At 44.3% G+C, this 13,495-nt stretch overlaps 1 protein-coding gene across 5 annotated transcripts in view; it reads right to left on the bottom strand.

The window, feature by feature from the left end:
* MRTFB (myocardin related transcription factor B) overlaps positions 1-13,495 on the bottom strand; it is a 149,792-nt gene that overhangs the window by 26,070 nt on the left and 110,227 nt on the right. For all 5 annotated transcript variants that reach the window (XM_077275161.1, XM_077275164.1, XM_077275162.1 and 2 more), the window contains exons 8-10: positions 4,293-4,540; positions 2,998-3,142; positions 653-1,639 (exon numbers count right to left, since the gene is read on the bottom strand). In XM_077275161.1, the coding sequence (XP_077131276.1) occupies positions 653-1,639; positions 2,998-3,142; positions 4,293-4,540 (1,380 nt within the window). The remainder of the gene's footprint in view (positions 1-652; positions 1,640-2,997; positions 3,143-4,292; positions 4,541-13,495) is intronic.

Below are 13,495 nucleotides of genomic sequence, written 5' to 3'. Positions count from 1 at the left end.
ACTAACAGGTAAGGCATTTCCCCAGCACGCTCGGGTGGTCTCCGAGTATTTGTGACTGCTCGGAGATTTTTGTTTTTGTTGACACAGCTGCATGATTTACAGCTGCTAGCCAGGCTGAGTGCATGTGGGGGTTGCCTGGTTGCTAGGGAATCCCCACATGTAATCAAGCAGGCTAATAGCTGTAAATCTTGCAGCTGCGGCAAGGAAAACTAAATCTCCGAGCAGTCATAAATACTCAAGACCACCCGAGCGTGCTGGGGAAAACCCGAGCAACGAGTACACTCGCTCATCACTAATTTGCACCCATTAATGATCCCAATAATATATATAACATTTTCCTGTTTACAATGTATTGTTTCTTTCTCCAGTGATCTTCTATTAAAATTCAATACCCATAACTGTGACCAACTAATCTCTAGGCAAAAAAAAGAACCAAGGCTGGGCTAAGGGGGAAATGTACTTTTCGGGACATGCAGATGACCAACATTACATCTCACAGAATCCTAGGATACATGGGATCGAAAAAGATGATATTTTTCAGTTTTACCAGAACTGTTGAGGGCAATATTACCTAAACGTGTCGGCTGAGAGGACAGGAACCATAGAAATATACTATATTAGGGTTTGGTACTATGAAGCATAGAAGACCCACCTGGACCATGGACAGCTGCATGGCATTGGTGGTTTTGATGGAGACCGGCAGCAGGATCTGGGCCGTTGGTGTAGTAAGTAGCGCCTGAGGCTGAGCCACCACTGCAGCTTGAGGTGTCCTTTGAGATGTGACGTAAAACTGCTGGATGATATTTTGGTGTTCAGGGTTGGCTAAGGGAACCTCATGTTTGATGACTACGGTGTTGTTGGCAATGATGCTCTGGCCGCCAGTGGTCACTGTGGGCTGTCCTATCAAATGACCGCTCAGAACTGTCGGGGCAGAGTTCTGGCAGTCAGACATGGTTTCCTCCTTAACTTTCGCATTAAAATGCTTCTGATCCAGATTTAGCAGGACGTTGGGGCCTGGTTGCTGCTGGCCACGCTTTTCCACCTCCAGCTGCATTTTCAGCACTTCTACAAGTTTCTGCTCCTGTTCTAGTTTCCGTTTCAGCTCCTCGATCTGCTTTTCCTTTTCTTGAAGCTTGCGGTCCTTCTCTGCGGCATCCAGATCCATGTTTGTAGTGGTCGCGCTGCCCATGCTATCCTCGTTCACATTGATCTTCATAGGTGAGGTGTTCATAAACTGGGAAGGAGACACCATGGTCATAATGTCGGCAAAAGTGTCCGTCATGGTGCTGTCTTCAGTACTGAAGTTGGATTGTTCGGAAGGGGCTGGAGACATGGGGAGCGGAGAATTGATGCCATCCAGTGTGGTCTGGTTGCTTCCATTTGAGATGGAGGATACGTCTGAAATCAGACTGGGTGCGGAGATACTGACGGCAGCAGCGGTAAATGCCATCGTGGCGTCATCCGCAGCACTGGTACTGGGAGTTGTAGTGGTGGCAGTGGGGCTTACTGATGTGGCACTATTAGCACTAACTCCATTATTGTTTAGATCCTGGTATGGCTTCAGACGTTCAATGAGATCTGTTTTGGTCCCGGACACTGGTAAGCCTCTCAGTTTCAACTCCAGTTTAAGTTCTGCAACCTACAAGTACAATAGGATGTAAAGCAATAGTAATTAAAAAAGTAACCAAGGTTTTACTACTCCATGTATATTCCTAGTAGTCCTATACTACCTTACTCGGTCCTTCTATTACATGTCCCTCAGGCTTAATCCTGAGTGATGGGAGATTGCATTATGTATAGACCTGGCTTAGTAACTATGGCAACCAGAAAAATATATATGCGTACTTGTCCTTATAATTATGCAGGAATATCTGACAAGTCTGGTAATAATAATTTTTTTCTCTACAGTTCCCAAAACGCAGAATCTGAGAAGTCAGCTTATAAAGTGCATTATTTAATCAGGCCTGTGAAGGAACCGGTAATACTCGCTCTGACAACTGAGGGTTTGTGGAAAGTCTTCAGTTACTAATCTCAATTCAACAATGAGTGTTAGACTTTTTAGTAAAACTAGATGTGTTGCTGATTGGAATTTTTTTTCTGAAAATTCCATAAGCTTACACAATGCCAAAAAAGCAAAACAGAAAAACAAAACAAAAAAATGAAACAAAAAATGTGCAAAAATACCAAAACATGGTTTAGACACCTTCAGGGGCATTTTTTTCATTTACTTAAAGCGAATCTGTTGCCAAATTTTACAATACAAACTGTATATATTTTTTCATAGATCTCACATCTGATGAGGCTGGTGTACTTGCGTTGAAAAATCCATGCCAAAATGGCTGTACAATCCATTTTGAAAGTTTAAACTAAACCTCTGCCTTCTTAGACTGGTTGACAGCTCTTATGTGTCCCTCCTCCCTGCTGCTTCTGAGTACAAGCTGAAGCCGTCAGTCAGGCTGGGTGGGACAAAACGTCATACACTTGACCTTATCAGCTCTCTCATTGTTTATCTGGTCTCATAAAATGCTTATTTGAATACCAGGATTATACAGCCATCCTAACATGGATTTTCAAAGTAAATCTACCAGCCTCATCAAGCCCAGGGACATATCAATAATGAGTGGTGAGATTTTAGCAACAGGGTCGCTAAGGAACGGTCGATCAGACTTTGTAGGCAGAGACTTGGTTTAAGCCTTCAAAAAGATTATACAGGCATTCTGACTAGGATTTACACAGTAAGTACGCCAGTCACATCAGGTCTAAGATACCTCTTTTCCTGATGTATGAAATTTGTATTGAAAAACCTGCTGAAAGATTCGCTTTAGATAGACGGTATTTAGCTAAAAATCATTAAAATGCTGGACTGTTTGGATTCTACAGCCTCTATGTATCACAGTGCACAGGAGATTGCTGAACGATTTAACAGCGAATCCATCATGGCAGGGTCTGTAGCTCTTCTTACATTGAACATTTCAATTTTGTGCCATTGTATGTTACCTTCATGTCATCCAGATTAGAAGGTAGCGGTCCTGCCTTCTTGAATGGGACGCTGTTCTGCCTGTTGGTGTTCAGGGCAGATGAAGCGCCAGTGTTCACATTGTTGGTTATGGAGTTTCCATTGTTCGCTTTGTCGTTCAAAGTCCTAAAGAAAGGAATAAAACGTTCACTTTCATACGGTTATGTAAAACTTGAGCGAGTTTCCTGAAACTGGTTTCATGTGTATTGTGCCTTTATTAAAGCTGTGCTTGAGTTCTGCAGCACAATGCTGAGAAAGTGCAGTGGCAGAGCTGGAGGTTCATGGCCATGGAAGCTGGTGCGTGGACAAGTGTGTGTATGACCAAACACGCCATTACAGACGTCCATGGATCTCGGTGCGATCACGGACTGGACCCTGGGTCCCTCGACCCGAAAGTGACAGCCTCATAGAAATACATGAGGCCGTTCTGCTCGGGTCGGAATAGCCGCTGCCAGTCTGTGCAATGGACATTTGCATGAGCCCTTAGGAAAAACTAGTATTTCCACACCCTTTCCTGTAGGCTCAGGCTTGCATAGAGCTGCATGTACTTAATGTAATCCTCCAAGTTAACTGTCACCTAGCAGTTAAAGGGGTATTTCAATCTCCAAGATCCTATCCCAATATGTAGTGGGTGTAATAATATGCACCAAATACCTCCAATTAAAAATGTATAGTTCTTCTGATTAGCTAAGGTGCTTACCCCATATGCAGGGCATTGAGATAGCTTAGGTTATCCATGTTACGAACACGAACAGCTGTCACTATTCTGAGTGGTTGTAACCATGTATATCTAAGCCACAGCAATGCCCTTGCATATGGGGTAAGAGACAGAGTAAATCAGAAGAACTATACTACATTTCTAATTGGAGGTATTTTCTAATATTCTTACACCTACTACAGATTGGGATAGGATCTTGAAGATGAGAATACCCCTTTAAGCTCAGGCTCAATGGTGATGCAGGGTCTTGAAGTTACGGAAAAATAAAGTCAATACCGATATTGGTGAGCGATCCCAATATTACTCATTGAGATATAAATAGTTGCAAAGAAACTAAACAGGTTTCTTACAGGTGTTTTTCTCCCCATAGGGAAACATTGATTTCACAAGCAAGCTGCCATATTGCCACGACTTGGGGCAATATTGTGCTTCCGTGTAAATGGCAACTTATTGCGAGGACAGTGCGTAGACATGTGAGTCCTATAAATGCTGGGCTGAAATGAAGCTAGCGGAGCCAGGTTATGTATCTGCGTGTAATCGGCCAGTGTTACCACATACTTGAGCGGCGCTGGTAGGATTGTCTGGTAGTTGTAGTGTTGTTGTTGCTGGCTCAGGATCTGTAACTGAAGGAAGAGCTGTTGTTGCTGCAGCAGACGGGCGTAGTTAGAATCCATCTCCGGCTCCAACTTCTCTAATTTCTGGTCTGGAGGAATATATTGGTGATATTTCAGCTTTTTCACCCGTGGTTTGGGCTCTTTTGACTTCTTACTGCGTGGTTTATCGTTTGCATTCTTTGGTTGACTGTGCTGTTGTGAAAGCCATGGTACATTTTACGCTTACATACACATATATATATATATACATACCTAAATATCACACCTAATAATAACATAATAACATACCTAAATACTATATATACATTGCATACCTAAACGTGATACCAACTTTATACCAGAAATTACTTTCTATCTGACTTTGCTTATCACCATTAAAAGGGGGTTATCCAGGAGTTTTTTTTAATTATGAGCCAAAAACTAACAGGCAGGTAGCCGCTAACTACCTGCCTGTTCTATCCAGCACCAGCTCAGATAGGTTACTGAACGCTCGTGCCGGCGATTCAGCTGCTCCATAACAACAGAGCAGCTCCTCTTCTTCCCGGCTGCTGTCGACGGGGTGTGACTGCTAACATTATGCTGATTGACATCCAGTTCCTCGCAGTTAGGCAGCAGGGAGCCAGCTTACAATCAGCATGACATCAGCAGTCACGCCCTGTCAACAGAACAGAGCGGAAGAAAAGTCGCTGCCCTGTCGGCTGGACGTCAGCAGAAGCCGTAGAATCGCTGGCAGGAGCGGTCCGTGCCGGCAGAGATCTGTGCGGAGTAGAACAGGCAAGTAGATAGCAACTACCTGCCTGATAGTCTTTAGGCCCACAGTAAAAAAAAAAATAATAATAGAGTCCAGGATAACCCCTTTAAGAGAAATGACCAGTTTCTTGTGTAATCTCAGTAAGGCATTAGTGACTAATGACCATTCTTATTGTTAGCATTTGTAAACATAAAAATACATGAATCAGATTTATGGAAATGATCTTATGTGAACACAGCCTAAAACATGCAGTCTGATCTATGCCTAAATGTCATTTTTTTTCCTTTTGGAACAATTAAAATGCAAACCAAAGTCACGTAAATCTTCATGAACGGCATATTTTTCTTAAATATATATTGCTACAGATCAGATCTTCAGTCCTCATCTAAAGCCTCCTATAAAGGGATTGTCCCATTAAAATATTATTTATCGCCGTCCAATCAAAGTTTCCAACTGGAATCAATTTTACAAACTGTTCCTGTATCTAGATGTTGCCGTTACACACTTGTTAAGGCGTCCGCTGCAGTTTTATCACTCCTTCTCCGAACGTCCCACTAATGTGCCCGGCAGAGGTGGTCACACGTGCTCGGTTTGGATCCTCTTGTACAAAGGTGTCGGAAAGACTGCCGATATTAGGAGTGGCTTCTTCTCACCTGCGCTGGACATGTTAGGTGGACATTCGGAGAAGTAGAGGGGGCACAAAAAAAATATAACAGTCAGACTTCTCCTCAAAAAGCCTTCTCCTGACCCATCCTCTGTATCTAGCTATCGCCCTATATCACTTCTCCCCTATGCCTCCAAACTACTGGAACAACACGTCTTGCTCCCTCTTTGACCGCTTACAATCTGGCTTCCGGTCGCACCACTCCACTGAAACTGCCCTAACTAAGGTCACCAATGACCTCTTAACCGCCAAGAGCAAGCGACACTACTCTGTCCTCCTCGACCTGTCGGCTGCCTTTGACATAGTGGACCATTCCCTATTATTACAGACCCTCTCATCCCTTGGCATCACAAACTTGGCCCTATCCTGGATCTCATCATACCTAACAGACCGGACATTCAGCGTCTCCCACTCACACACCACCTCCTCACCTCGCCCCCTATCTGTCGGAGTCCCACAAGGTTCAGTCCTAGGGCCTCTGCTCTTCTCCATTTACACCTTTGGCCTGGGACAGCTCATAGAATCTCATGGCTTCCAGTATCACCTCTATGCTGATGACACACAGATCTACATCTCTGGACCAGATATCACCTCCCTACTAACCAGAATCCCTCAATGTCTGTCCACTATTTCATCCTTTTTCTCTGCTACATTTCTGAAACTTAACATGGACAAAACAGAATTCATCATCTTTCCCCCATCTCACGCGACCCCCCCAACGAACCTATCCATTACAGTAAACGGCTGCCCACTCTCCACAGTCCCACAAGCTCGCTGCCTCAGGGTAATCCTTGACGCTGATCTCTCCTTCACACCACATATCCAAGCCCTTTCCACTTCCTGCCGCCTTCAACTCAAAAATATTTCACGAATCCGTACATTCCTCAACCAAGAATCTGCAAAACCCCTCGTCCATGCCCTCATCATCACTCGCCTTGACTACTGTAACCTCCTGCTCTGTGGCCTCCCCTCTAACACTCTTGCACCCCTCTAATCTATTCTAAACTCTGCTGCCCAACTAATCCACCTGTCCCCCCGCTATTCCCCGGCCTCTCCCCTCTGTCAATCCCTTCACTGGCTCCCCATTACACAGAGACTCCAGTACAAAACCTTAACCATGACATACAAAGCCATCCACAACCTGTCTCCTCCATACATCTGTGACCTCGTCTCCCGGTACTTACCTGCACGCAACCTCCGATCCTCACAAGATCTCCTTCTCTACTCCCCTCTTATCTCCTCTTCCCACAATCGTATACAAGATTTCTCTCGCGCATCACCCCTACTCTGGAACTCTCTACCACAACACATCAGACTCTCGCCTACCATCGAAACCTTCAAAAAGAACCTGAAGACCTACCTCTTCCGACAAGCCTACGACCTGCAGTAACCACCGATCGACCAAACCGCTGCATGACCAGCTCTATCCTCAACTACTGTATTCTCACCCATCCCTTGTAGATTGTGAGCCCTCGCGGGCAGGGTCCTCTCTCCTCCTGTACCAGGTGTGACTTGTATTGTTTAAGATTATTGTACTTGTTTTTATTATGTATACCCCTCCTCACATGTAAAGTACCATGGAATAAATGGCGCTATAACAATAAATAATAATAATAATCTAGATACAGATATTTCTGTAAAAAGTTACTTATGGGAGCACACCCTGTAAAACAGTAATGTAGACTAGCCGCAATCTACAAATACCACTAAACCTTGCCGAACTCCCGAGAGGCTCCACACCGCGTCTCTGCTATTTAGGCCACTTACAGAGGACATTACATCGATGACATTTTTATCTGAATCACTGCTTTATTCCTATATAAATATTGCTACTATCTGTGAAACAAAGAGCTGCTGGCATTTCTGTTCTCCACATTCAAGGCTAAACTATACAGGAGCAGGAGAAAGCTGCAGGACCATGAAGGCCATCCTTGAACCGCTAAGCCACAAACAATGAGAATGATGAGTCTTTTCATCTGTGTGGAAGAAGAACCCCATGAAGGACGGCCGTGACGCCGATCTCCATTCTTGGCCGGATGTTAGAAAAGCAAGCCACTTTGCTTTCAGTGTAGTGCCATGGTAACATCTTCCTCTCTTCTCTGTTATACATACGGTATGAACTTGTCATATTTCATTAAAACCAGTTAAAAAAGAAGAGAAGAAAAAAAGTATAAAGTAGAATGTCAACTTTTACACCTTAAAGGGGTATTTCTATCTAAAGCACTGCACTGCTAGTTCGAGAGGACCCCTTTTTCCTGTTGCTTAGGCATTAATAGCATATCCTGAGATGCAAATAATCCTTTAAGAAGACATTAGAATAAATCTAAGGGCATAAGTTGAGAAAATACATATTGCAAGATTTTCTGCATGCCACTGAAAAAGCCCTGCAGTAATGTCACTTATATATAAGGTCCATCCTGACCCGCTTCCCTCCACATTTCAACAATGACTGATCATTTTACCCAACAGTAGGAAATAAAACGCAGTCATCAACTGAAAAGAACTTCGCTGTGATTAAAAAAGGTTCACAGGTTATAACAACATAACAAGGAAAATGTCATAAATGAATTCCTTAATACCTTTAATTAGCAAATTACCTGGTTTTTGTAGGAAAGTAATTGCCATAAAATAAAAATGTCCGCCTTCTTGTTACACTGATGGATACAAGCCCCAGAATGTTGATAGTGAAAACGTGCATTAGGAATCTCAGCCCCACCTTCCCTTTATGTGTAGGAAGAGATTGTTTAAATGGAAATTCTCCTGGAGACACCAGGAGTGGTGAAGAAGAGGCTGCTCACACTGCTGTCCACCCTGTCTATGTAACCTAATACTGGAATATCAGGAGTGATGAGGTAAGAAGAGGCTGCTCACACTGCTGTCCACCCTGTCTATATGACCTAATACTGGAATATCAGGAGTGATGAGGTAAGAAGAGGCTGCTCACACTGCTGTCCGCCCTGTCTATGTGACCTAATACTGGAATATCAGGAGTGATGAGGTAAGAAGAGGCTGCTCACACTGCTGTCCGCCCTGTCTATATGACCTAATACTGGAATATCAGGAGTGATGAGGTAAGAAGAGGCTGCTCACACTGCTGTCCGCCCTGTCTATGTGACCTAATACTGGAATATCAGGAGTGATGAGGTAAGAAGAGGCTGCTCACACTGCTGTCCGCCCTGTCTATATGACCTAATACTGGAATATCAGGAGTGATGAGGTAAGAAGAGGCTGCTCACACTGCTGTCCACCCTGTCTATGTGACCTAATACTGGAATATCAGGAGTGATGAGGTAAGAAGAGGCTGCTTACACTGCTGGCCACTCTTCCTACCTGATCTAATACTGGAGATATTAGGGGTGCTGACGTGAGAAGACGCTACTCACACTGCTGTCCACTCTGTCTATCTGATCTTATACTGGAGATACCGGGATGCTGAGGTAAGAAGATGCTACTCACACACCTGTCCTCCCTGTCTATATTTTCTAATAATGGTGATACCAGGGGTGCTGAGTAAGAAGAGGCTGCTCACACTGCTGTCCACTCTGCCTACCTGATCTAATACTGGAGATATTAGAAATGCTGAGGTAAGAAGAGGCTGCTCACACTGCTGTACACCCTGTACATGTGATCTAATACTGAAAACTCCAGGGATGATGAGTTAAGAAAAGGCTGCCCACACTGTTGTCTGTTTGATCTAATATTAGAGCTACAAGAAGGTAAGAAGAGGCTACTCACACTGCTGCCCACCCTATGATTCTGAATGCTAAGCGGCTGCTGTAAACTTAGAAATAACCTTTGCTACATACTGTAAAGCCATCTCCAGGTCATAGCAGAGATGATTCCTACTACACATGCCCACACACGTTAGTCCTGCTATGATTCTTGGACACGATTGTGTCAGTGTAACAAGAAAGCGGCCATTTTAATCTTCTAAAGTGATCACCAGTAAATCCAAACGTATCACCTAGTAAAATTCTTCCCCGAAAGGACTAGATGATCACAGTGACAATTGAAAACAAATACGTAAATACAATATTTTATCTGTAAACAAAAAACATAACACAACAAAAATCGATAAAATGGATGCCTCTAGTGTGAGAGACACAGGAACAAGCTATCCAGCGTGCATAAGTAAACACACCCTATGTATAAAGTATGGGGGATTATATGTGTGGCCCTCATACTGTATGGGGGATTACATGTGGGGCCATCATACTGTATGGGGGATTACATGTGGGGCCATCATACTGTATGGGGGATTATATATGGGGCCATCATACTGTATGGGGGATTACATGTGGGGCCATCATACTATATTGGGGTTTATATGTGGGGCCATCTACTGTATGGGGGATTATAGGTGGGACCATCATACTGTATGGGGGATTATATGTGGAACCATCGTACTGTATGGGGGATTATAAGGGAGGCCATCATACTGTATGGGGGATTATATGTGAGGCCATCATACTATATTGGGGTTTATACGTAGGGCCATCATACTGAATGGGGGATTATATGTGGGACCATCATACTGTATGGGGGGATTATATGTGGGACCATCATACTGTATGGAGGATTATATGGGAGGCCATCATACTGTATGGGGGATTATATGTGAGGCCATCATACTGTATGGGGGATTATAGGTGGGACCATCATACTGCATGGGTGATTATAGGTGGGACCATCATACTGTATGGGTGATTATATGTGGGACCATCATACTGTATGGGGGATTATATGTGGGACCATCATACTGTATGGAGGATTATATATGGGACCATCATACTGTATGGGGGATTATAGGTGGGACCATCATACTGTATGGGTGATTACATGTAGGACCATCATACTGTATGGAGGATTATATATGGGACCATCATACTGTATGGGGGATTATAGGTGGGACCATCATACTGTATGGGTGATTATAGGTGGGACCATCATACTGTATGGGTGATTATATGTGGGACCATCATACTGTATGGGGGATTATATGTGGGACCATCATACTGTATGGGGGATTATATGTGGAACCATCGTACTGTATGGGGGATTATATGGGAGGCCATCATACTGTATGGGGCATTATATGTGGGGCCATCATACTGAATGGGGGATTATATGTGGGACCATCATACTGTATGGGGGATTATATGTGGGAAAATCATACTGTATGGGGGATTATATGTGGGACCATCATACTGTATGGGGGATTATATGGGAGGCCATCATACTGTATGGGGGATTATATGTGAGGCCATCATACTGTATGGGGGATTATAGGTGGGACCATCATACTGTATGGGTGATTACATGTAGGACCATCATACTGTATGGAGGATTATATATGGGACCATCATACTGTATGGGGGATTATAGGTGGGACCATCATACTGTATGGGGGATTATAGGTGGGACCATCATACTGTATGGGTGATTATAGGTGGGACCATCATACTGTATGGGTGATTATATGTGGGACCATCATACTGTATGGGGGATTATATGTGGGGCCATCATACTGTATGGGGGATGATATGTGGGGCCATCATACTGTATGGGGGATGATATGTGGGGCCATCATACTGTATGGGGGATTATATGTAGGACCATCATACTGTATGGGGGATTATATGTGGGGCCATCATACTGTATGGGGGATGATATGTGGGGCCATCGTACTGTATGGGGGATTATAAGGGAGGCCATCATACTGTATGGGGGATTATATGTGAGGCCATCATACTATATTGGGGCTTATACGTAGGGCCATCATACTGAATGGGGGATTATATGTAGGACCATCATACTGTATGGGGGGATTATATGTGGGACCATCATACTGTATGGGGGATTATATGGGAGGCCATCATACTGTATGGGGGATTATATGTGAGGCCATCATACTGTATGGGGGATTATAGGTGGGACCATCATACTGCATGGGTGATTACATGTAGGACCATCATACTGTATGGAGGATTATATATGGGACCATCATACTGTATGGGGGATTATAGGTGGGACCATCATACTGTATGGGTGATTATAGGTGGGACCATCATACTGTATGGGTGATTATATGTGGGACCATCATACTGTATGGGGGATTATATGTGGGACCATCATACTGTATGGGGGATTATATGTGGGACCATCATACTGTATGGGGGATTATATGGGAGGCCATCATACTGTATGGGGGATTATATGTGAGGCCATCATACTGTATGGGGGATTATAGGTGGGACCATCATACTGTATGGGTGATTACATGTAGGACCATCATACTGTATGGAGGATTATATATGGGACCATCATACTGTATGGGGGATTATAGGTGGGACCATCATACTGTATGGGGGATTATAGGTGGGACCATCATACTGTATGGGGGATTATAGGTGGGACCATCATACTGTATGGGTGATTATATGTGGGACCATCATACTGTATGGGGGATTATATGTGGGGCCATCATACTGTATGGGGGATGATATGTGGGGCCATCATACTGTATGGGGGATGATATGTGGGGCCATCATACTGTATGGGGGATGATATGTGGGGCCATCATACTGTATGGGGGATTATATGTAGGACCATCATACTGTATGGGGGATTATATGTGGGGCCATCATACTGTATGGGGGATGATATGTGGGGCCATCATACTGTATGGGGGATGATATGTGGGACCATCATACTGTATGGGGGATTATATGTGGGACCATCATACTGTATGGGGGATGATATGTGGGGCCATCATACTGTATGGGGGATGATATGTGGGGCCATCATACTGTATGGGGGATGATATGTGGGGCCATCATACTGTATGGGGCATTATATGTGGGGCCATCATACTGTATGGGGGATTATATGTGGTACCATCATACTGTATGGGGGATTATATGTGAGGCCATCATACTGTATGGAGGATTATATATGTGAGGCCATCATACTGTATGGGGGATTATATGTAGGGCCATCATACTGTATGGAGGATTATATATGTGAGGCCATCATACTGTATGGGGGATTATATATAATGAAAGATATATGTCCTCCTTAACAACTATTACAGCCATAATCAACTAAAATGTATATCTCTGTGTCAGACAAGACAAATGTCCATACAATGGTTGATGAACCATGAGCCTACTTCTTAAGGAGCATGAACAGACTCAGAAAGATGCTTATATTGCAGTAAGCTACTACTACAAAGACAGCTATCTACCACGGTATGACACCTGCGGAGAGAGGGATGCCGGCTGCAGTTGGCACCATTCCTCTTCAGAGAGAGGGATGCCGGCTGAAGTTGGCACCATTCCTCTTCTGAGAGAGGGATGCCGGCTGAAGATGGCACCATTCCTCTTCTGAGAGAGGGATGCCGGCTGAAGTTGGCACCATTCCTCTTCTGAGAGAGGGATGCCGGCTGAAGATGGCACCATTCCTCTTCTGAGAGAGGGATGCCGGCTGCAGTTGGCACCATTCCTCTTCTGAGAGAGGGATGCCGGCTGAAGTTGGCACCATTCCTCTTCTGAGAGAGGGATGCCGGCTGAAGATGGCACCATTCCTCTTCTGAGAGAGGGATGCCGGCTGAAGTTGGCACCATTCCTCTTCTGAGAGAGGGATGCCGCCTGAAGTTGGCACCATTCCTCTTCTGAGAGGGGGATGCCGGCTGAAGATGGCACCATTCCTCTTCTGAGAGGGGGATGCCGGC

This window comes from Ranitomeya variabilis, chromosome 7 (assembly GCF_051348905.1).
Source record: "Ranitomeya variabilis isolate aRanVar5 chromosome 7, aRanVar5.hap1, whole genome shotgun sequence".
NCBI lineage: Eukaryota > Metazoa > Chordata > Amphibia > Anura > Dendrobatidae > Ranitomeya > Ranitomeya variabilis.
The sequence above is the reverse complement of the archived record's forward strand: the minus strand, read 5'-3'. Positions and strand labels throughout refer to the sequence as shown.